The 25,414-nt window shown below is 44.6% G+C and overlaps 2 protein-coding genes across 7 annotated transcripts; one reads left to right on the top strand and one right to left on the bottom strand.

Moving 5' to 3' along the window:
• Positions 1-3,621: 3,621 nt before the first annotated feature.
• On the bottom strand, positions 3,622-12,311 carry EXOC8 (exocyst complex component 8). Of its 6 annotated transcripts, none has more exons than XR_015223022.1 (4): positions 10,791-12,311; positions 9,272-10,120; positions 5,686-5,736; positions 3,622-3,860 (listed from the first exon to the last, which is right to left on the bottom strand). XR_015223022.1 is itself a non-coding variant. In XM_086631565.1 (2 exons), exons 1-2 carry the CDS (start codon positions 12,309-12,311, stop codon positions 9,512-9,514), a joined length of 2,130 nt encoding a protein of 709 aa, XP_086487691.1. In that variant the 3' UTR covers positions 6,366-9,511. The 6 variants fall into 6 exon arrangements, 1 of the variants encoding a protein (XP_086487691.1); XR_015223019.1 differs by having other exon boundaries at positions 6,940-10,120; XR_015223018.1 differs by having other exon boundaries at positions 6,918-10,120.
• Positions 12,312-12,736: 425 nt separating this feature from the next.
• Positions 12,737-19,864, top strand: SPRTN (SprT-like N-terminal domain). The gene is made up of 5 exons (XM_086631571.1): positions 12,737-12,993; positions 15,225-15,324; positions 16,039-16,167; positions 16,934-17,201; positions 17,491-19,864. Exons 1-5 carry the CDS (start codon positions 12,740-12,742, stop codon positions 18,222-18,224), a joined length of 1,485 nt encoding a protein of 494 aa, XP_086487697.1. The 5' UTR covers positions 12,737-12,739; the 3' UTR covers positions 18,225-19,864.
• Positions 19,865-25,414: the final 5,550 nt, after the last annotated feature.

The raw sequence follows: 25,414 nt of genomic DNA on the forward strand, positions 1-25,414 counted from the left end.
CAGCAGCACAGCTGGAGCTCAGGGGGCGAGATCCAGCACATTGTGTTTCTCAGCCATGTTCTGTGGACCACTTTTGGAGTCTTTTCAAGTAGCCAAAACCTGATGCTTGAACTGCTTATGAACAGCAGGAGGAAAACACTCCAGTTTTTACTCAGCTTTTATTTGCAGACCCTAACATTTTCCAGCGGAGGTGCAGACCATCTGTCATGAATTTAAGGCAACTGACAACAGGGTTGATTTTCTTAGCTCCCTTTCCCCTATAGATAACCCTCAGATCCCCTCAGGGCCTGCAGACAATAGGTTGCAAACTGTTGGCGTTGATAGATGAGCTTCCTCCCCCCCCTCCACACAGAGTGGAAAAGTGCTTTCTTGTCTCTTACTTAAACAAATCAAATATTCCAACCCCAAACAGTACTCAAGCTAATAATGGAAACAGGGACTGGTTTAGAATTTTAGCCTCCTACCTTTAGTCCTTTCCATTCCCACCCCTCTGCTCTGGCACCCGCTTCTAGGATTTTCATTTAATAACAAAGTGCACAGATGTGTAGATGTGTGTGTGTGCGCAGACTCACAATTTTAATCAGAACGTCTGAGTAAGGCAAGGAACAAAACAATAATTCCGAAGGTATCAGTGTTTCAAACTGTGGCCTTGATGCAGGGTTTGAGCTGGCAAGGTGGGGAATTACAGTCTTTTCTACAAGAGCAAGAAGAAAAAAATCACTTTCTGCCTTTGCTACTCCTGAGAGGCTCTTCTGCCTCAGCCGACCGATATTCTCCGTATCAGCTCCCAGGATGGGAGCTGGTCATAGGCGGAACCAAAACACGTACAGCTGCAGCACCAGCATGAATACAGATATAGAGAAGCAAGGGCACATTTAGTGCTGTAGACTCCTGGAGGCAAGCCCAGCTTGCGGCTCCCATACCGCTGTGCCAAGGTGCTTGTACGCACTGCAGTATAGACGTGTTCAAAGCCTTGCACCGCAAAATACTGGAACTATTTTAAGGGTAGGAAAGCATCTGGCTAGCAAACAAGCTTTGTGTGTTTGGCCCTGGCTCGATTAATAATCTTGTTTCTTCTAGAATATTGGAAGTAGTGAAAGTGCCTGCAGTGAAATACCTGATAAGCCTCTCCTCCTCTATAGAGAGGGTAAATGCATGTCATTTTCCGATTAGCTCTTGCTCTGAGCAATTATGTTGATCAAATAATTGAATAAGTGACAGGAATGTGAATTCTGGAGACAGTTAATTTCATTCATCTGCCAGTTTATAGCTTGACTTGCATGAACACATAAACCAGGCTAATGTGTTATTTATAACTTTGAAAATACAATTATAACAGTCAAACACGAAGAGTTGTGCGTTGGGTGTGCAGAACGGAAGGTTTCTGGCAGTAAATTATAATAATAACATAATGGAGGAGTTTGTCGTTTCCAGCCAGCATGTAGGACAGGAAGGATGTGTGGCTTGTGTTTGAAAAAGGGAACAAGGTTGATGTCAGCATTAGCGGGGTGTGTGTGGGGAAATGGCCCTGACCTGCCTGTGGGGCAGAGGGAGACCCTAATCCTTACACTCTTGTTTTGTGAGACATTGTGTATGTGCTGCCCCAGGGAGTGTCAATGAGTCACTAAATCTCCCCCCAACTCTCCCTGTCCTGTTATGTACACACCTCTCTCAAAGTTAAGCTGAACATCATTTTTGAGGGAGAACCAGGACTGTGATCCTTTGCATGGATATGGGCGCAAAAGAGGCAAACTAAGTGTTTCCTACTGGGGATCAGTCTTGGACAAGCACCAGGGTACTCTGGAAAAAGCATGCTCAACATCAAGGTGCTGGAACAGTCGTCACAAACCTGGTCCTGACTTCCATCAAAAGCACGAATCCTGCTGGGAGTTTTCTTCAGAAATAATGATAATAAAATAAAAAAAAAATCTCAGCAGGAAAACAAAGCATTTGTTTTTCTTCTCAAAGCTATCTTCAGATTGTCTTAACTGATTGTACCTTTTATCTGAAGCCCCTGTAGCAACCTGGCCTACCATCCAACAGGAACTAATTAGCAGAGATATACAGTAATAAAAGTAGTGCACAGGCATGAGCCATTGCCTCGCAGGGAGTGTTACCTGGACGAGCACTATGCTGACTGCAAGGAGGAAATTTGTGCAATTAATTACTTCCTGATTAAAGGCATTTGCAGTCTGGCCCCTAAATCTTCAAGGCCTAAAAACACACGCTGAGTTAAATATGGAATTTGCCCATAGTAGTCAAAAACATTGCCCAGACAGCAGGATTCAGTGCTGTAATTTTGGTTGGGAATAAACACTTTGCTGTCTAAGCATGTTACACCCCAAGCCAAATACGTAGAAAGTGCTCCAGTCAAAACCAAAGGGCCACAGAAGGTCTCGCGTAGGTTTATAAAACAGTTCCTAAACCAGTTTAGCTGAACCCGTACCATTTTCCTGTGAGGGCACGATCTTGGGCGAATTAATTTCACAGAACAGGAGGCAGCAGAGCCAGAAACTCCCCAGGACATCGCAGGCTGGAAGGCTATTTAAATGATAATAAACTTCAGGGGAAAACAAAAAGTGGTGACTGATTGCAGGCACACCAGGAGAGGGACTCCGCCGTGTGAAGATGCCAGGGGGAGGTGCGGAAGCCTTCTGCCCACTGCGCACGTTGCTTGTCGCCAAGCAAACCAGACAGGGTTTAATCCCACCGGGAGGGAGGAGACCCGTCTCAGGCTGGGTGGACAGCAGAGGGAAGCGCTCGCTGTGGGAGGCATTGGGTTTGGATAAAACGAAGGAGGATGCGGTGCAGCAGGAGGCTGGGACTGACGCTCCTGGTGCCAGCTCCTGGTGTCCAGTCAGTTTCAGGCTCAGGTGGAGCCACATCCCAGAACAGCAGCTATCCAGCCTCGCTGTGCACTCTTCATCAGGCGTCGTAGTTTTCCCGAGGGTGTTTCCTCCGCCCTAACGCAGTGCGACATACCGCAGCCATCACGCGAAGCAACTTTATTTTAGCGTGTCCAACTCCATTATCGCCGCCTCCTGGAAAGTTGCATCGCTGGTGATTTATGGAGCCTGCTGCTCCCGCTGAAGAAGGGGAAGGCTTTGTGTGGGACCACAGTTTGTCACACTAGAGTTGAGCCGTCGCAGAAATGCACACTTTGTTTGCTCCTGTGCTGCTGCTGCTGTAGTATCGCCTCCCTATCGCTTCTTCGTTAGTTGGTTTTGTGAAATTCAACTGAAATTTACTGATGCTCCACGAATGAAAAGCACTTTAACATCTAATTAACTGAGTATTGGAATGGGACTCGTGAATTCAGGGGGACATATTATGCTCTTCAGCATGTGCTTAAGCACCTTGCTGGATGGAAGTCAGAGGGACAAAGATTACACCTCTTTCCTTGCCACCCCCCTAATCCCCCTCCTCCTCAAGTACGTTGTCATTAACAAGAGCAGGCAGGGAGGTATATGGCCTGAATTATGTTAAAACAGATGCAGAGACTGTAATTTAACATGCAGTTTGGCCTCCTTCCTCCACAAAGCCAATCTGGCACCTCTGCTGGAGAAGTTACAACGCAGAGTGGGAAAACAAACAATCCTGCCAATTGTTAGTCGGGGGCGGGGGGGGGGGGGGGGAGCAGAACAGGAGCTGCTTATCAGAAACCCACATTTTGAGAGGAAAATTCACTGAATCCTGAGGAAGGAAGGATTCTCTGCAGAGCTTCAAGTACTGTTCTGACAACCTCCTCCTGCAGAAGCTGGGGCAGGGAGCTGGGCCCCTTCCTATTGTGAAAACTGGGTCTGGAGAGCTGAAAATGAATATAACAACAGGAGTCCCCAGGCTGCAGCAGTGCTGTAAAGCTGTGATAAAAAAAAAAAACCAAACATGTTAGCCTTAACAAATCTGATTGGCACAGACAGTTCTCTATGAATTGTGATTTTAGAACAGTAGGAATGACTCAAAGCCCAGAGAACTTGAATTCTAAAAGCGTTTGAGGCAAAGTTTTCCCCAGCCCACAGTCAGGCTGGGGAGTGTCTGAAGTTCAGGTTTCAATTTTGCTCAAGTTTGCAGGTGTTCAGATTCACGTGCCTCATATTGCAAAGGATTTGGCTGACTCTCTCTCACCTTCATGAGAGTTCTCATTTGGACTGCATCAGCTTTCTGGGAGGACAGAGAAAGAACTGGGAGCATTGGTGCAACCAACTGAAGAGCTGCATGATTTATTATTTTTTTTAAATAACTTGAAATCATCATTAATCCAAGCATCTCCAAGGGCTTCCCAAGCAGCAGTAAGGTCATGTTACCTGCTTTTCTCTCTGGTCCACCTCCCTAATGCAATACATTCAATAATCATGTGCCAACATATTAGCACATCTGAACAAGCTTCCCCACAGCTGCAGAGCCAAATTATATTTTGGGTAATCATCACTGATGCCTCAGAGTTCAGCTCCTGCCATGACTCGAAGAGATTAATATCTCAGCTTTCATACTTGCTTTTAGCTTTTTTACCGGTCTATGAGAACAAATTGAGTGCAATTGTATTTGCTTGCATATGCAGCGGATGCCTGTTTTCACTGCACGGAGGTGTTGCTCACCAATGCAGAGCTCTTGTGGGACCCCCCCCCCGGCAACTGTGTGCCATCACAGCTCTCTTCAAGTAATCTGGGGAGCAAGTTCTCCCCATATTCCTATATAATCTTTTGCTTGGGTGAGAAGTGGGATGCTCAGGCCATCAAAAGGAATGCAGCTGTGATCCAGCCACTGCATGGGGAGGGAGAGAGGACAAATACTACACGGTCACAGAAAAGCATCTAAAATTGCCTTAAAGCTGTCCTGATCAGCCAGGTAAACCAGCGGGAAGGGCAGTACTGCTCAGTGGTCAGCACAGGCCAGGCCTTTTGCTAGTACTTTCTCTCTGCTGTGTCAAACAGAGCACATCTGTAGCAGAGAATCTAGTTCAGCCTGTAACCCTGAAGTTGAGAACTCTATTACAGGGCACGTTGAGGCCACTGAAGCTGTATTAGCAAAGTTTCCTAAATACTCAAGAGGTAATTACTGTGTGTCTGAGGTGGCTCAATCAAATTCTGATCTATTACTCTAGTCGGCATCCTTCGTAATTATAAAGGGTGTAAATCTGTTTTCACAAAAACAGTATACTACAGAAGATTGAGAAACATTCTTTCCAGTTTGCAGAGTTTCTCTCTCCACTACCTTTCAGAGTTTGGAGGAACTGAATGCATATCACAGGTGTTAAACCTCTGACAAAAAGTATGTGTCTACAGGCTATAGGCTATGCTCACAAAGCTCCTTGATTTGATTTTCTTCAGAGCACCGGGAGTTCATAGAACTACTAACATTTTTAGGTAAAAGGTAACCCAATTAAAACCTAAGAGTTGTGCAGCATAGGGAATGTAAAGAGTACATAAGTTAAGATCAGTGGTGGGGACCATCTGCATTACTGTGCTGGAGTGCAAAGCTGCGTTATGAGCATGAGGTCTCACTGGAATTTCAGACCAATAGTGAAGTAAAATGACAAGAGGTCACACAAGCTTGACTTTGAGAAGTCATTAAGCTGAAGATCTTAAGACAGCCAAAGCGGGGACAAGAGACTTCACATCTCTACAGGGGCTTGCAGTCTAGCAGAGTGTCTCTCAGGCAGAACAAAAGTCACATGTTGGTACATACCTTTAGAAAAAGTAGAAACCTGAGATCCTCTGCAGGATGCCTGCCGACAATCTAGAAACACAGCAGGAAAAGAAAACATGAAGAATTAAGAAATTAACAGTATAAAAATTAGAAAACGCAAAAGAAAAGCACTACCAAGGAAGGAAAAAGAATTGACCGTAACATCTGAAATGTTTGCTCCAGCGTCTTCATTCCCCAACATGCTACAAAAACATCGCAAGCCATGCTGGGAGGTAGCACAGATTTAACTCCAATGCCTGCCCGCAGCACACTGAGGTTTTCATGGACAAAACTCCACCTAGTGAGGAGATGGCCTGTACTGCACATTTAGCATCCAGGTTAAGTCTGCAGGGACTCCGGTGGCAAAACAGTCTCTGGAAAGTAACAAACCCTACAGCATTATGCTGCCCTGGTGTTGATAAGGCCTCTTGTATCAACCCAACGTCTCATTAGACTAGAGCACAGCCCCCCCCCCCCCCCCCCCCCCAAATTGAATCAGATACAATGGTGAGAAACATTTTTTTACAAATTCACCTTATTAAGCCACATGCTGACTTCGTAAGAATGTAACTGAATTGACATCACTTGGTTTTCATCACCTGGCTGCCTCCTACATCTCCCTCACAAACGACTTACCTGAAGCTCTTTGACTTTGCTTAAAATTTATTAGTGGACTTGAACTTTGAACCAACATCCTCTTTCTGATGGTGATGTAACAAAAACAGAAATACACCACTAGTGTTGAATGTCCAAAAGTTTTAATGCATGGTCCTCACTGTTCAGAAAAGTTATTGCATTAAGTTCTAATACATAAATTCATCTGAATTTAAAAAAAAAAATCTTCATTTTACACATTACAATTTTGTCAGAGCAGCTAAAGGCAACCAGATTTTATATGCAATTGTCTCAAAACAAACAAAAAAATACTAGTTCTTCCCCAAATTGACAAAACTACTACCATATTATTCAGCAGTTACTGCAAATCCCAACTTGAACATCATCATCCCCACAAGTGTACAGCTCAGGAATAGAAAAGTGTCATTCCAAATTACCATCTGCAAATCTTAAGTTTATTAAACCACGACTCTCAGCATATGGTGACTTTTTCTGTTAACTGAATTAACATACAAAGTGTGTTTAATTTAATTGCACACCATTTTCCTTACGTCATTGTTTTTCTTTTGTTATGACTTGAATAGGTTCACAAGTTACAAAATATCAATGCTACCTACCACAGTTTATACAAATCCACACCTGTGTTTGAATTGTGACAGCCACGCGAACATGGTATTCGATCACCCAAAGGAAAGGCCGGATTCCCTGATCCATTAAAACCAACGTCCATGTAAGTCCACTGCTCCATGGATGACGGCAGAGGCCCTGTGTGCCGTAAATAGATTGATGAAGGGAGCGTGACAGAGACATAACAGAGCACATGGCAGAATGACACTGCACATTTCATCCTCTGACGAGGATAAGATGGGCTACACCAGCTTGCAACAGAAGCATGAACCGGGCTCTCCTCCTATTGAATCTTATGCCAGAGCTAGGAATCTGGAAACTACAATCCAGCTTCTTACACAAAATCCTCAAGCACCACAACAATCAGAGTCTTGAGTGGCAGTTCCACAGCTTACCCTTCTCTAGCACAGGGTGAAAAAAAATACATAAGGCTCATCAGTACTTATTCTGTGCTCACAAGATGCTTTCTTCTGCTGTAAAGAAAACAATAAAATATACTTGTCTTCAGAGAAAAAAAGCCTTCCCTTCTCCCTCTCCCCCAAAATACCCATCATCATGGAGGGTTCTTTCTTACAATCCACTTGAAAATATTTCTCAAATTAAGTAAGGCCAGGTTGCTACGTTTGCTGACTTTAAATAGATGACATGAAACATATTAAATCGATATACTTAACTAGGTTCTGGTATCAGATAGTTCACTAGTGAAATGACGCATGTGCAGTGCTCTCTTGGAGGTAACATGTTCACACAAGTTTTAACTCTCACTGTCCCTGTACCTTAAAATAAAACTATAGCTATTTCAGTGGTTTTCAATCAGGTACAGCTAAGAGCACTAAGTTACCCTTTAAAAACATTTTGTAGGTTGTTGGTTTGTTTTGGTTTTTTCTGTGATTTGCTAGCAAAAGGCTCAAACACTGGAGAGCAAGTGAGCAGAGGCAGCAGGATGCTTTGCAAAATCTGCCAGTTCAAAAGGCATCCAAAGAGCAGGAGAAAGAAAACTAGCCACTAAAGTGAAAGCTGGGTTGAACTAGCACTGTGAAAATAGGGAGAAATTAAGAAGCTCCAGTATAAGCAGTTCTGCAGAATGTTTTACTGGTGATATCTGGTTTGTTCAGGCAGTCACAGGCATTCATTACCATGATACAAATTGCAAAAGCTTTCATGTGAAAGCACAAGAGGAATAGGATACTCAATAATTCCCTAATACTAGGTTCCTTAATTGTGAGAAAATGATGTTACAGCTAAGAAAGTCTGCACTAAAGGGGAAAAAGTTTACACAGCTTACAGTAGGATGCTGACAGCTTTCTAAAGCCAGCCTTCACACAAGACTTGGCTTATTTTATTTTCAGAGACACATACTGAACGAGGCAGTCATCACCTTAATTCCTAACAAACAAGTATTTGCATAAACTTCCCCCATCCACATTAGAGATCCTAACCAAATACAGTCCTTGTGTTTTCTGCAAAGAAAGATCCTTCTCCTTGGTTACTGTTGCATTACAAGAAATGATTCTAGTATTTGCAGGAGAGACAGTGTGTATTTTGAACATCACATTATTCACAAGATGCCTCACAGCCAGTCTCTTCATCTTATGCTGCTTCTGTACACCAAAACTAGCATTCTGTTTCTTCCAAACGAAACAGTACCTTCGGACCATCTCCCTGCCCTGCACATCTCAAGAGAATTTGTATCTCTTGACTATGGTTTCTACCCGTAGGTAATGGCCCATAATGCATTTATGACAGCACCTGAAGCAAGAGTGCATACTTCGTCAAATGGACTTGATCCCAATGAAGTCCATGAGAAAACAAGGAAGGTGAACACAAAGGGGAAGGGAAGAAAGTTATTCTCATTCTCTGAAGGGAACAAATGTTTCTGACAGCAGAAAGTTTGTTTTCAGAGAGCTGTAATTTAAGCTGACAGGCCAGCTTATCACACAGAAGTAGCCCCTTCACCTAAATACAAAAACCTATACAAAAAACCCATTTTTAATTTAGATCTGCCTCTCAGATGAATGAAGGAATTCGAATGTTGGAGAACCTGAAAAGTCTGCACTGCTACCAAACAAATCAGGCTGTGCAAATCCACGTTGTTTATCTGCAGTGCTGAGTCACATCTGGATGGCGGATGTGCCTCACTGAATACCACACCCTGGGAGCGTTTCAGCACTTCCCCTCCTACCAGAACGCTGCCTTAAAAAAAGAATTCCTACAGTGACATGATAAGAAGTGATCTTTTCCTGCCATATGGTGTACATATATTTAAGATCTTCTCAAACATTTAGCCAAAAATTGTATATTATAGTATTTCTCAAGACACAAACACTACACAAGCCATTCTTACAGGATATGCTGTCCAAGGACATGTGACTTCAACATTACTTCTCACTCTTCTACCCATCATCCACCAAGAAAAGCGTTGAATCTGTGCAAGATTTGATTGTAAGTATTCAGCTTCTGGAATGCAGCAGTTAGACTTCTGCATTTTTCAGGGACTCAGAAAACCCATTTAGTTCATATATTCAATGTACAGCATTTTCAGTAAGTGCTTTCACACTCTCTTCATGACAACAGTTAGGTCACTTCACACCACAGAGGTGGTACTTTCTGGATTTACACGCATCAATCTTGAAGCATTTCTCAGATCCTGTAGCTGCTTGGCTGGCTTTCCAACTCCTTCCTCAAATCTTTTTTCCACAACAGGAAGGACAGTTTCATACAGAAAGGATGCATTCTGCCTAATGAATGCTTTCTTCTCAGGGTCCTGTTCACACCGTAAACTGTAATCGACATGCTGGACAGCCACCAGGATGATTTCCACCAGACTCTCCAAAAGAACCATATGCAGCTCTGGAAAGTAAAGCTTTAACGCTTCCTCCAAGAAGGCCATAGTCTGCTTAGTGAAAGCTACTACAGTATAGCTAAGGTTGACCCAGCAGTCATCACCAGTGTATTGGTCAAAATTGCCCACCCCGCAGCTCCTCATCTCCTCTCTGAGTTTCCCCAGCGCCTCTGGAGTCATTAGGTTCATCCTTCTCCACATCTCCTCAGAGTTGCGGTGCTTGGTGGCCTCGATGATGATATCCTTGTAGCTCTGTAAAGCACCTTTGATATCCTTCACCAGTAGGGCATGGATGATGAAGGTAAGATCCAGTCCAATCTCGCTAAGCTGCTTGCAGTGCTCTTTAGCTACCTTGGGTATCAAACACAAACACAGAGTGTTGTTAGTGTGCAGGCCCCCTTTACATCTTACATGTTTACAAAATGTATCATTCTTAGGAAACGGGAAAGCATTAATCATACTTCACTTATTTCTCCTACTTTAAGAAATTCCTTATTAATGAGAAACTAATAACTGAACAATGAAACTCTGCTTGTCAAAAATACTCTGGACAATGACATGATAACCACCACACACACACTTCCCCCCCCCACCCCCCCCCTTATTAGCAGCTGAAAGAAACCATAACCTGAGAAAGTTAGTCTTGCAAAAAAATATGGAAATGTGGTTCAGGACAGGCTTGGAAAACAAACAAAAAGTCTTCAAAATACTCATGATTCAGATGTAGTTTATGCAAATTTTAGGACCTTCTACTGGCTAAAGGCAAATTAAGAATACACACGTTTTGCATTTCTGATAAAGGCAGGGTTTTTCTTGCTGTGTATTTTCATCTTAATGTTTTCCTCAGTTAAATTGAAAAAATGAACCAACCCTAAATGAATATTAACCTTTCAACGCAGAAAACCTCTCCAGAGACCCACTCAAGAGTCAACAACTAACCTAGGGTTAGAAAAGACGACTTACAAGCTTTGAAGTCTTTTTTTGGCCATCATATCACACCACCCTCTGTGGACCCTCTTACCTTGACGCACTCTGCCGCAGTTGACAAGCTCTCTTTACTATCAAAGACTTGCTTACTGAAGGCATCTACAAACATCCTCATGGAAGAGCGGGCCCAGACAACGAAGGCCGAGTAGCAGCCGTTGTTGCCAGCAAAGTCCGTCTCAAACTCTCTCGCTGTCTCTAGAAGGCTGGTGAAGAAGACATGGCAGAGCTTGTGGATGTAGAGTAGCGTGGCGCCCTCGATGCGCAGCTGTCGGATGGCCGTCTGCACCGCGGCTGCCCGGTTCTTCAGGAAGAGCTCACACGCCTTAGTGGACTGGCCCAAACGAATGAGCTGGGACACAGCTCGGCGGGTGGCCCGCGGCCCTCCCCGCAGCGAGCGGTCTGGAGACAGCTCAAACACTAGCACGTCTGTAAGCTGCCGGACCCGCTCATCCACCTTGGCCCGCAGCTCCTTCACGGGCTGGCTCACAGGCTTGTCCCCCAGGTACTCGTTGAGTTTATCCAAGAGGTCCACTGCCCCCTCGAAGTCCCGCTGAGCGATGCAGACGTCCAGATCCTCAGGCAGCTCCTGGATCCACTCAAGTGAGAGGTCAACCACCTCCTCCTCCGCAGAGGGCTCTTCCTCCTCCTCCTCCTCCTCATCCTCCTCAAAGGGGTTGGTGGATTCAGGGGGTGTTGGGGCAGGCCGGGGCATGGCCTCCTGCTCCAGACGTCGCTTCTCGCTGAGGGCCCGGTTGCGCTTGGTCTCCTCCAGCACCTCCAGCCACTCCTTCTTGATCTTGGCGTTCTCAGCCTGGAAGATGCGGCTCTCGGGGAACATGAGCAGCTTGAACATATCTTTCATGGGCGGGTTGTCCTTGACATTGACCACAGCCAGCCCATCGAGGGGGTAGAGGGCATCATAGCGGTAGGCGCCGCGGCGGTTGGGCAGGGCAGTGGCCACGAGCAGACAGTCGTTCATGAGGAAGGCGTGCACCCGCTGGATCTGCGCCATGTGGTCGGCGTCGTACTCCACCAGGTCGCCATTGTAGACCAGGTACTTGCCGGGGCTCTCGGGCAAGAGGTCACGGCAACCCTCCACCTTCTCCAAGAGGGTGGTGAGCGTGCGCTGCCGCCCCTCCTCGCTGGCCGCAGCCTCCTTGGCCGACAGCGGCAGGAAGGGGTCGGCGACAGCGGCGCGGCGGGCGCCCAGGGCGGGGTCGTCGCGGTCGGCCTGGAGGAGCAGGGCCTGGGTGACGGCCTCCATGATGCCCTTCTGCTCGGTGAGGATGTGGCTGAGCTGGTACATCTCGCTCTCCAGGTAGCTAATCTCCCGCGCCGTCTCGATGAACTGCCGGTAGTTCTGGTAGACGTTGCGCTTCAGGCTTTGCGCCGTCTCCTCACTCAGCGCCTGGATGCGCTGCCGGTGCTCCTGCAGGTCCCGGTCGCCGTCCGACTGCTGCGACAGCTGCTTCACGTACTCCCCCGCCGCGAAGCCCCCCGACTCCAGCTGCCGCCGCAGCCGGCTCCCGCCGCCTTCGCCCAACGACAGCGCCATCGCCGCGCCTCCAGCCGCCCCGCCGCCCGGCGCCCGCCCCGCCACCGCCGCCGCTGCCGCCGCCGTCGCCGGGGACAGCGCCGCTGCGCCTGCGCACAGCGGGACGTAAGCCGCCTGCGCCAGCATCACTGCGCCGACTGCGCATGCGCCGAGAACCCGCCGGAAAGCGACTGCCCGGAGCGACGCGGGGCCGCCGTGCCGGGGAGTGGCCGGCCCCGAACGGGGCGGGGCGGAGGAGGAGGAGTCGTGAGCGGATCCCGCCTCGCGCATGCGAGGGCACTACAGAGTGTTCGGCGCATGCGTGGTGGCAGAGTGACGCAGCGGTGTGTCGTTTCTGGCGCAGTGCGCGTGCGTTGGCCGTTCCTTTGGGCTGCGGGGCGGTGTGAGCGCCCGGTGGGTGGGGCGTCCCCGCGGCGGCGCTGCGCGGGATGGAGGAGGACTTCGTGTTGGCGCTCCAGCTCCAGGAGCTGTGGGAAGCGGAGGATAAGGAGGCGGCAGCGGCGGCGTGCCCTGAGGCCTCGCCGGACCCCTCGGCCCTCCGCCCGCTGTCGGTGGTGGACGAGGCCTGGGAGCTGCTGGACCCCAGCCCCGACGTGCGCGGCCTCTTCGTGCAGTTCAACGAGTCGCTCTTCTGGGGGCGCCTGGCGGCTGTCGAGGTGTCGTGGAGCCCGCGCATGACCCTGTACGCCGTCGGCGGGGGGGGGGGGGGCGGCGGTGGGGTGTGCGCTGGGTCGGCTCGGAGGGCGGCCCTGCGTTGGGAGGGGGCGGGGGCCGGGGCTCGGGCTCTCGGGCGGGGAGCGGGCTCGCGTCGGGCGGTTAGCCGGGTGCGGGGGGCTCGCCTGGAGCGGGAAGGCGGCGAGGGGAGACGATCCTTCCCGAGCGGCGCTGTCGGATGGCGTTCACCGGCCTCGGGTTTCAGAAGCTGCCGTGGAGTGCGCTGGTGCTGTGTCGGGGCTGTCGGAAGAGCCTGTGACCCGTCAAACAGGCAGCGGCTCGTGTTATCATACAGCCGTGGGGCTTGGGGAGGAGGAGGAAAAGCTGTCACGTGCTGCTCCTAACTGTGGCTTCGTAGGCATGATGTACTAGTGCTACAGCTTCTCTTCCAGGTGGTTGAACGTCCTGCTTTCATGGTGTAGTTCGTATCGCAGGACGGGGGTTGGTCACTGTCGTCGTCCTTCATTTGTCGCCTTTGGCCATGAATGGCTTTTCCCGTGGTGCAGGCAAAACTGGAAGGATGTTAAAGTGAAATAAATAACTTGGTCTTAAAGTGTGTTGCCCTGGTTTTAGCTGGGACAGAGTTAGCTCTGCTTTTTAGCAGCTAGAAGAGCTCTGTGTTTTGGTTTTACTCAGAGGCTCGGTCTGAGAAGAATGTTGATAGCACGCTGATGTTTGTAGTTGGCACTGAGGTCTCAAGGACTTTTCACCTTGCCATGTGCTTGCCAGTGTGCAGGAGCATGGCAGGATAGGGGGGGAGCATAGCCAGGACAAGGGGGCCACGATTTCCCTTGTGGTTTGTACTTGGATTTAGGATTGAGGCCAAACTGGCCAATTAGCATTCCATATCATGCAGCGTCATGCCCAGTATAAAAGTGAGGGTCAGCCGTAAAGAAGGGCTTTTGCCCTTCCGGGACTCACTTTCGGACTCTCGGAGTGTTTTTTCTCTCTCTCGCTCTCTATTTTTGAGGCCTCCAGTTCATCCGGGATTACGGTATTGGGATTTGTTTGTTTTGGGATCCTTAGCTTTGGGAAGAGACAGACCTCGGTGAAGGGGTGGTGAGCAATTACACCGTACATCACTCGTTTTCATATATTTATCCTTGTATATATCCATACATATATATATATTGGTAGAGGTAGTAGTAAATTGTTCTTATCTCAACCCACGGGTCTCTTTTCTTTTTCTTCTTTGATTCTCTCCCTCATCCCTGGGGGTGGGGGAGGGTGAGTGAGCGACTGTGTAGGGTTTGGTTGCCAGAGCGGCCTAACCCACAACATGTGTATGTCAGAGCTTAAAAGAAGATACTTGTATTGCTATCATTTTTTTCAGTTTTTATGATAGTTCTACAGCATGGCAGAAAGGCAAACATGAAATTGTAATAGTATATTAACAACATTTAGAATAGGCTTGGAAGGAGAACATAAGAGATCTGAAATAAAAATAAAAAAGCTTTGAATTGCAGGCTGTAGTTCTGCAGCAGATCAGCTGATGCAATTGCTGGCTGCTGGAGTCCTGCCCTCTGTTGTCCTTTGCTGGTTGCAGTACTCCTTAGACGCTTGAAAATATTTGGATACTGAACTGATAGAAGACTAACCTAATAGCAAAACAAAACAAACAAAAAAGTGTGTTCTGCTGGATTAGTAGGCATAAGTGATAATATGTAAAGGGTCAGTAAGAGCCAAAAGTTGGGTGAGGAGTGAAGTTGCAGCAACCAGCAGTGAAGTCAGAGTTGGCTGCTGTGATTCTCCAGCCTCTGTTTTATATATTTCACTCCATCAGGAGTTCTAATGGAAACAGCCCTCTGCCTCCTGAACAAGTTAGCTCGGAATAGTCCATTGTGAGATATATATATATATATATATATATATATATATATATATATAAAAATAAATTTTTTTTTTCAGGATTGCTAGTTTGAATTGGGTAACTGCAAGAGATCTAATAAATTATAGTTCACTTTTGCTTGTTCAGTCGCAGTTTATTCTGAGGAAGTTGTGGTTTGTTTTTTTTTTTTTTTTTCTTGCTTAATGATGTTAAGTTTTACAAGTTACTACCAAAAGTGATTTTTTTCCTGTTCTGAGTTGCCTAGTGTGTGTTGGAAGGGGATGGTGTTTTAGCTCAAATTCTCAGTTTTCTTCATGTACTACAGAAACAAATAGCTTTTCATGTTTGTTTTCTTTCTGTGTCTCTTTCAGCTGTGCTGGAGTGTGTAGATATGAAGGAAAAGGTGGAATGTGTTCCATTCGTCTAAGTGAGCCACTCCTAAAGTTAAGACCAAGGAAGGATCTTGTTGAGGTATTTGGAGATTGTTCATGAATCAGCACATAAAATGTATTGTGCCTCCCCCACACACCATACACACATTTTACATAGTGGGATTCTTATATACAGTTGACTTACAGATTGTAAAATAGTGGTGGCTTTATTGTTATGTTTGTGTTGCAACATCATGGTGACTTTTTGCTCCTAAATTGTCCTCTAATATTAAAAACAAACACGGAGTGAAAGCACAATTAGAAAATGGCTGTAGTTTCATCTTTTAGGTCAAAAGGCCAACAGAAGAAAATAAGGATATAGGATATGATTGTAAACATAACTTTGTGTGGCTTCTCATGCCTCTGTCAGGGCTGCTTGTTTGAGTTGGCTTGACATTCGAATTTGTTTAATCAACAGAAACACCATAGAGTTTCAACCTTCTCACAAGTATCTCTCTCTTTGGTTGTAGAGGGTTGATCTCTTCAAAGATCCGACTTAAAACTTAAGAATATTTCTCCTTTTTGGAATGTCACTTACTGTAGTAGTGTTCTCCAGCATGTTTTGGTGGTATGGGAACAGAGGTCATTTGATTTGACACGTAGAGTAAGTATTATGTTTTTATGACCCAGACTGAAAATGTGAATGCATGAAAGTAAGATCAGTACCAAGATAAATGTAAATTTATTTACGGTTTAATTTTGAAACTGTATGTAATGCTTTTCAGTGAAGAGCTAATAATGTGCATCTTTTCAGACACTGTTGCATGAAATGATCCATGCCCTGCTTTTTGTTACTAATAACGACAAAGATCGTGAATCTCATGGACCAGAGTTCTGCAAACACATGCGTCGCATTAATCGCTTGACTGGCGCCAATGTCACCGTAAGCATAATCCACTCAGCCTAATTTAACAGTGGGGTTTTTACTGATTTGGTTTTTCAATATTCCTGATGTGATACGAGTAATACATCTGTTCTCGTTAGACGCTCCACAGTTAGCACCTATGCAAATTTGCATCCAAGTGGGTGCCAGTTCCGTAGTTAGTTTGTTGGGGAAGATGGTGGGAACAGGTTGGGTAAGATGATGGGAACAGGTTGAGGAAGATGTGGTGGGTTATCAGTCACACAATTTTTCCAGTATTCGCTCTGTTAGTGTTTTCCTTTAGTCTTGAAACAAGTTAATGGTACCAGGAACAAAATAGCTACATGTTCAGAATAATATTTGGAGAAGAGCAGTCTGTTTTAGTTAAGATTTATATCAGTACAGGCTAATAGGTTGATGATATTTAAAAATCATGTGTCTGATAAGATCAATTAACCTAATAGCTGGAGGAAAAATACAATACTGGTATTGGTTACCATGCATTCTAAACAGTACATCATTTAGGGTGAAATTGTAGATAGATTTTTTTTTAAGTGATTTTATTGCATTTCAGACTAGATAGCCAGGACATATTCCTATACATCTTGTCTTTATTTTTAAAGCTTTGTTTTGATGGTATCTAAATGTTGATAACATTTCACCCAGGTTCAGTTCTTTTAACTGGCAATGTAAAAATCACGGGGGGGGGAGGGGGGCGGAATTATAGAGCTAGTGATGTAAAATGAAAACCTTTGTGAATTACTGTTGTTTGTTTTTTTTTACCTAGATCTATCATAGTTTTCATGATGAGGTGGATTTGTACCGCCAGCACTGGTGGCGATGCAATGGCCCCTGTCGAAATAGAAAACCTTACTTTGGATATGTGAAACGTTCAATGAATAGAGCACCCTCTGCACGAGACTTTTGGTGGGTTGAGCATCAAGAGACGTGTGGAGGTACATTCACAAAAGTGAAGGAGCCAGAGAACTTCTCTAAGAAATCCAAGGAGAAAACCCAGCCAGCAAAACTTCCAGATTCTGAGTCAACTAACAAAGGTATTTAAAATTATTCTTTTTTTCTTTTCCAAGCTGGTTTTGTCCAAAAAGTTCCTTGAACAGATAGAGATCAACCACTACATGAGCTTTGTTTAGATATTATTGTTACATAGCAAAGAGCAGGGCCCATTTTATTTGTGTGTTTGTAGGCTCCTTCTCAGCTTAATTGTTTGCAAATTGTATAGTTTGCTGCACTGTTTTCAAGTAGCAGATATTTCAGGTGAAACATGTAAAATACTAAGCCCACAGTTTATATATGAAAAAGTTGGTAACTTTTCTTATTTTGCAGGCAGGACACAAACACGGGATACGCAAGATCTGATGCCTTTTAGTGGAAAGGGATATCGGCTTGGAGGAGGGAGCGGACTCTCAGAAAACAGCACAAATTTCAGCAGCAGTGTTAAAACCAGTGAAACACCTGGTTCACAGCATCGTTCAGCAGTAAGGACAATACCAATCCCTAAAAACGAGATAAAATTTGAAAAATCACCCCGTAGCGGCATCTTCTTTCCACTTTATACTGATGATGCCAGTGAGAAAATCAACTTAGCTTCAAAGCGTGAGTTTCCTAAACCCTCTGTTGCTAATACAAAAGCTTACAAGAATCTTAGCGGATCACCTGTTAAAATTGCTCGTATTATGGAGGGAGAATCAAACCAACGTTCTGCAAATGGCAAGAGGGTTATGCCGCTTCATAACAGGCCGCCAAAACAAATCTGTTTTGAGCAGACAGCAACAGCTCAGGCGGCATCCAAGCAAAAAAGCTCTGAGTGTACCAATACACTACAGCAATGGCCAAAAATGGAAGACAAAACTGCCTTTGAAAACTATTTCATTAAAAGAGGGAGTACTGATGTCACCTTAAGTATAAATACACCTGTGAAAACCAAAGTTGAATCTACAGTGCCCTCTGCAAGTTCCAGCACTACTGTAAGGCAGGATAAAAAAGTCGGTTGTCCTGTTTGCCAGACGGAGGTTTTGGAGTCTAAAATAAATGAACACCTTGATTCTTGTCTTGCATAAAACCTTCTGGAAAGCCGTCTCTAAAGAATAAACTAGGACTGAAAACATTGCTTGAAAACTACTTTGGCTCAGGATTTGTTTAGCTGTGGTCACTTTTCTCTGTACCTCTTCTGAACTGTCATTTAAACTACTGTCAGCATACTGAATGAGTCTTTGGAGTTGCACATCAGAACTGACTAGGAAGGTAGCTGCTACTTGTGTTCAAAAGAATCGAATACTCCTGTTTTAGTAGGTGGGTGTTTGTGCCAACGTTCTTGCTGCAGAATCTGGGTAATGCAAGAGAAGGTGGATACTTGCCGAACTGCCTGTTTTCAAGGCAGTTCTAAAAATTAAGACATTTTTAATCCTGCTAATTTATTCTTAAGACCCCTTTGTGTTGTGTGGGGTTTTTTTTAAGTGTTTTTGGCTGTTCTTGAAGTTAACCACCTATAATAGATAAGAATTTTTCTGTTTACTCCAATGTAATTAAGTGGTGGTTAATTTTAGAATAGTGAGTATTTTGCATAAGCTACAGTTACACTCTCAGGTGGCCTTTGTCACCTGTGACCTTTTAGAAAAGATAGACAAGAGTGAGAATCTCAAATATGGGCTTTTGTCAAAGGTGGGTGAGGCACAGGCATCAAAAACATAGCAAAGCATCCGTTTAGGTTTAGTGGATGGGTTGTAGCAGGAAAAGAGAAAATCCAGAAGGGCAATGAAGGTGCTAGGAAATCAAGCACAGGACACTTGGGAGATGAGAAGGTCCTACACTGAAGGGCTCAATTAAAAAATAGTTTTGAGGAGTTCATTCTCGAGAAGGATTTAAAATTTAGCTATACTGTTAAAAGTTGGAGTGATCAAATGGAAGCTACTGAGCTTCAGTCATTTGTGTGTTTCTCGGTCCAGGATCCCAGCTGGACTCTCCACCCACTTTTTCTAACTGTTTGCACAAACTCTGTGTTGAAAGTTCATTAGTTTTTAGGATATAGGTATTAGGTGCATGAGTAACTGAGTCCCATATGCCGATACTAGTAAGTAAATTTGTGAGGAATATTGGTAGCAATACTGTAAAAACTGCTGGCTGTGTCATAGAAGCCTTCATGATTTTTCAGTTAAGCTTTGGTTAAATTGACGTTAGCTGACTCTCTTTGTTTTGCTGCTTCTGGAAGCCAGCCAGCTTGGTGGTTAGTATCCAACAAGTCAGTCAGTCGAGTACTAAAACCGGTGTGCTGTGAAAAGTTATGAATGCTGAGCTGATGTGTTCTCCATATAAACTTTCTGAAATGTTGACAGTTCTCTTGCTGCACTCAAGGTATTTAACTGGTTAAACAGGTAACAGCTTGATTCCTTACTTGTAAAATCGATTATAAATATTTTTGTTAAAAAAAAATAATTATGCTGTTTCATATATTGTTGCTAGAACTTTAAATGGCTACATTAGCCTTGGATGCACATATGTCTGCCTTTATATAACTAATTACTTGCTGCTCCCTTTTGAAATCGGGAAATAAACTGATGTGCAATGGAATTTAGCAAATGATAACCTTTACTGTTTTTAAATATTGGTGTATTTTTTAAAATACTGACACCGTAGATATTTGATATGAATCCGATTGTTCTTCCATATTCTGAATAAATTGGTACCGAATTTTAAATTTTCATTAAGCCTGGGTTTCACGTGGCAGTTGCGGTCATTTTGCGTTACCAGTGCGCTCACTTGTGTATCTCATGATAGTCTGGTTTCATAGATCCTTTCTGTATTAACACTTTTGCTTCTTAAATTTCCCTGTAAAAACAGGTGTTGGTGAACATAGACTGCGTCAGCCTCTGCCTTCTCCATAATATTTGTAGTACGGTTCCACTTTCGATGGATTTCTCTGGAAAACTGTCCTGATTTAGGCCGGCTGGTAACTAAACTCCACACATCTGCTTGTTCGCCCTCCCCCACCCCCAGGGGATGGGGAAGAGAATTAAAGGGGAAAAGGGAAAGAGAGCTGTGTGTTGAAACACAAACAATTTAATACTACTGCTACTAATATATGAATATATACGTATGTATAATGATAACAATATACACAAACAAGCGATGCACAGTGTAATTGCTCACTACCCGATGACTGAGACCCATCCCATCCTGAACTAATGATCCCGAAACAGGTAAGTCCTGACATGGTGAGTCCTGACAGGGCAATCCTGGACAAGCGGGAGGCCTGAAAAGAGAGTGAGCGAGAGAGAGAGAAGGCACTCTGAGAGTGAGAGCCCCCAGAAGATCGAAGGCCCTTCTTTCCCAATAACCCTCATTTTTATACTGGGCATGATGTCGCATGATATGGAATACTCCATTGATCTGTTTGGCCCTCAATTCTCGGTCTAAGTTGAAATCATAAGGGAAGTTGTGGGCCCTTTGTCCCGGCCATGCTCCCCCCTATCCTGTTGTGCTCCTGCACACTGGCAGAACACAGCAGCTGGAAAATCTGTGAGGCCTCAGTGCCAACTATAAACATCAGTGAACTATCAGCGTTCTGCTCATAACAAATCCCAGACTAAAACCAAAACACAGAGCTATTCTAGCTGCTAAAAAGAACTAACTCTGTCCCAGCTGAAACCAGGACAAAAACTTTACAAATACTGCTTCTAAAACTTTATTTGATGTGTTAATTTTCCATACTTGCTTCTTAAAACTGCAGAATCTGTCAGTGTTCCCACTGAAACTTGACATTTACAAGGACAGTTCTACTCAGAAGTACTTTTTTTTTTTTTTTTTTTTTTTTTTTTAAGATGAGGACTAGATTCATGTCATGAATGATCTCTCACGTCGTGAAGCATTTTTTGAGAGATATTCCCACCTGGAATACTGCATTCAGCTCTGGAGTCCCCAACACAAGAAGGACATGGAGTTGCTGGAACCAGTCCAGAGGAGGGCCACAAAGATGATCTGGGGGCTGGAGCACCTCTGCTATGAAGACAGGCTGAGAGAATTGGGGCTGTTCAGCCTGGAGAAGAGAAGGTTCCAGGGTGATCTTATAGCAGCCTTCCAGTACTTAAAGCGGGCCTACAGGAAAGCTGGAGAGGGACTTTTTACAAGGGTATATAGTCATAAGACAAGAGGCAATGGATTTAAGCTGAAAGAGGGGAGATTTAGATTGGATATAAGGAAGAAATTTTTCACTCAGAGGGTGGTGAAGCACTGGAACAGGTTGCCCAGAGAAGTTGTAGATGCCCCATCCCTGGAAGTGTTCAAGGCCAGGTTGGATGAGGCTTTGGGCAACCTGGTGTAGTGGAGGGTTTCCCTGCCCATGGCAGAGGGGTTGGAACTAGATGATCTTTGAGGTCCCTTCCAACCCTAACCATTCTATGATTGTTCCCATTGGTTTCCTGGTTTGTCTTTACTGCAACTGGTAAGAGTAAAGGATTGCTTCAGGAAGGGAGGATTGTGGGTATTGTTAAATACATTTTTATATTCAAATGGATTTTTTTTCTAATGGTGTCTTTTACATCAGTAGTGTTCATTTGAACAACAAATAGGAAACAAATGCGGGAATTGGCTTGTAAACTTCAGTGAATAGTATAGCCTGCCGGGGGGAGGAACTTAAGCTGTAGGCAAGTCCTGTCTCAAATATACAAGTGTCCTAAAACAGATGTGTTTTCAAAACAATCGAGCAATTTCAGACTAGCCTTGGAAAAACATCACCTCTGCCCAGGCATGTTTTTGCAATGAAGTATTATGATGCCAAGATCTCTTTTACACAGAGATAAAGGTGACAAAGAGCTGAGTGGATAGGCGACCTATTTGCTACTAACAGGTCATGGCCTTGTTTTTTCGGATATGTTACCGTAAATGCTGTTTCTGTAAGATTTTGTTCTTGAATACAGTGTCCTTCCCACAATTCCAACAATGACTAGCAGTATGTTTTTAAAATATGCTGGTAAATTTGGGTCAAAGGTGAGAAATTATGTACAATATCAGTCTTCTGTATCAGTTGACTTTGTCCGGAGCGAGTTTAGATACTGTCTGTAACAACACAAACTAGTAATGGATCTTGAACAAACATGCTTCACTGAACTGCAAGATAAGTTGTCTGACTGGGAAACTGAGAAACAAGCTTGACTTTTGAGACAAATCAGGTATGAGAGAGGTCAACAAATGGTTCTGCCAACTAAAGGCAAAAGCAGTCTCTTTCAGTGGTGATCTACAAGAATTGCTCGGAACGATTCAGAAAACATTGTTAGAAGTTAAACTACCTAAACGAGGGTCACTTAGTAATTTCATTATTATAAAAGAGGCTGCTCTTAAGTTGCTTTGAAACTGTTTATCGGGCAAGAAATCCTGAAGGTCAAATATTTCCAAGTATTTTTTACTTTTTATGGAAATGTTATCTAGGAAATTTTCATAATACTTGGTGAGTTCTGATGAAGGAATTGGAAGTAGCATTTTTCTCTGGACTAATAAAAATAAATTAGTATCCTGCAAGAAGATAGATAATAGAAATAGTCTGCTTTATAACATGTTTTAAAAGTGATAATGTGCCATCCCTCTATATTTAGCATCTCCAGTAGTCCAACCAGTATTCATATTCACTGGGCGTATCTAGGTCACATGGGAAGCATATTCTTACAGCAAGTTCAGCCCCAATTCCTGTGTGTAAGCTGATGAGCAGACTATTTATGTCTAGGTGGAAGCACTTCTCAGTCAGGGCAGGTGTTGCTGCTTGAACTGTGTAGGAGTTAGTTACCTGAGCCTCCTTTCCAGGAACGTTTTCAAGAGAACTAAATGTTGTTCATTTGAAACGGGCCGTGCTACCTGCCACTGTACCATTGCTAGTAATAAAGGATACCAGGTACTAATATTTTACAAAATCAAAGTCTAGAGAGGGCTTAGTCGTAGCTGGACAGCTGAAATGCAAAGTAGCTGTTCAAACTTCAAGCTTCTGTTGCTGCAGCAGCAAGATGTGCTGTAGACTAAATGGCTTGTAAGCACTTTCTTCTTCCTTGTGTGTTCTTCTGGAGCTCCTTGATTCTGTTCTGTTTTCCATACACACAGCATCCCTGTGTATCCTTAAAGTAAAGCAAGTTATGCTTTACTGAAGAATAACATCAAGAAAGAACAAAGACTGAGTTTCTGAGAAAAAGGGAGATGGACATCTCTCCTAAAGTGGTTGGAGCAATTTGTGGTGATGACAGGGTGACGCAGACTGCTCTGGCTGCTACCACAGCTGTTTGCTTCATGGCTGCTGGAGACAGTTCATTCTTGAACACGGTGTCTGTGCAGCAGCTGTTGCATTTAGCTACTTCAGATTGAAAGGCCACTGAGAGGTTGGGCTGGGTGACCTCCGGAGGTTACATCTGACCTACGTTCCCCTGTGAGCATATGATTGTTGCTGCCTGACACAGTAATGATGTCATTGAAACAGCTGCTCTCCATCAGCTGCTTCTTACCTGCTAGCCAGCATTCATGGATTTTACACTCCAAACGAAAATACCCAAGTTCTTACTTGCATCTGGATTATTACAGCTGTTTTGAAGTCTTGAGCTTAAAGAAACAGTAGTTTGCATATGAACATAAAGACTCTACATTAAATTACCCTTAAAGTTTAGTTTATGAGTAGACAGGCCAAGGAAGAGACTTGCATTTCAGGATGTGTGTGAAAATACACTATGTGTGTTTTCATATACTTGTGCATATGGAAAAAATACCAGCAGACCAGGCTGCGTGGGGCTTTGGGATTCTTCCACAGGCCATTAGGTGGCACTCCTTGCACTTAAGGAATACTTATTTTTTCCTTTCCAACCTGTACAGGGAAGGAACAGAAAGTGCAGAATTGCAGCCTCGCGTTTCACCTACAGCTGCGCACCAGGCTGAAGATGGATCAGCAGGAACCCCGGACTGGACCATAAAACAGGTTAGAGGAGGAGGAATGGCGGGGAGGGGAGGTCTGCAACTAGCTGAGAGTTGAGAAGTAGAATTCACGTCTAACTGGGTTTTCTGTGTTTCTTTTAACTTTGCTGCAAGAGGGACTTGGGAAATGAGCCAGTAGCTCCTTTTTCTAGTTCAGGGCTCAGCAAATAACCCCAAAGGGTTATTTTGTGGTCTACATATACCACATCACTTGAGTCCATTGCAGTGAAAAAGCTAATTTTCTGTCACCACACAGCATCAACTCAGCTCCCCAAAAGAGGCAGGATGGAGTCATAGGAAGTCAGAGGCATTTACAAAACACAGAATTTGTCTCTGGCTCCATGGCTAAGCCAGCGAGCTGGAGGGGTGCGACAGGCTGAGGGAAGGGTCGTGAACTGTAGGTGTGAACGCTAAAAAAAGGGAGAGGGCCATGGCCTTAATCTCTCCATTCCCTTTTAGCTTCTGCCAGGCCAGGATGCTTTAAGACTAGATTAAGTTTCTAAGAAGGTGCAGCAGCTTGGCCTAAATAGCTCACCTTGTCTCTGTCCCAACCATCTCCTGTCCTTTGCACCATTTCATCTGCTTTTTTGTCCTAAGAAGTCTTAGACCTGACATTTCATAAATGGTGTAACAGAGAACGTTGGAAGGAGCAAAACCCAAAAGCCAAATATTTGGCTTCCCCATTGCTTAATTTAGAAGAAGTAGTTAAGCAGCATTGCTTAATTTAGAAGCATTTTTCTTTAAATGACACCGATCTCTGGACTATGGCTTGTGTGTTCAATGCAAGCACCTTCTCTTTAGAGATGTTACACAAAGCCTGGGGTAAGATGTGCACTAGAGTTCAGTGAAGTCCCAGTACAGCACCTTACCTATAGGAATAGGGTTTAGTTGGGGGTGTTAATTATTCTAGTAGCTTCATTTGGTGCCTTACCGATGGGGGGGACAGCCAAAGGGCCTCTCTGCTCTTACTCCACTTCCTCCCCAGTGCTTTGCTCCCCTGCCTTTGCCTTCCCACTGACCACCCAGATAGAAGCATCTCAGTAACTATCTGTTTTCTTCCCAGAATGATCCATTTGGTGGGTGTGCTGCCACCCATTTGTAAGTGGATTTTGATCACCAGGAGGGGGTGGGTTGTGTTTTGAAAGAGTTGAAAGAGTGTGCTCATTTTGACTGGGATAGAGTTAATTTTCTTTGTAGTAGCTACTATGGGGCTATGTTTTGGAGTTGTGCTGGAAACTGTGTTGATAACACAGAGATGTTTTTGTTATTGCTGAGCAGTGTTTGCACAGAGCCAAGGCCTTTTCTGCTTCCTACC

This window comes from Tauraco erythrolophus, chromosome 2 (genome assembly GCF_009769465.1).
Source record: "Tauraco erythrolophus isolate bTauEry1 chromosome 2, bTauEry1.pri, whole genome shotgun sequence".
Lineage (NCBI taxonomy): Eukaryota > Metazoa > Chordata > Aves > Musophagiformes > Musophagidae > Tauraco > Tauraco erythrolophus.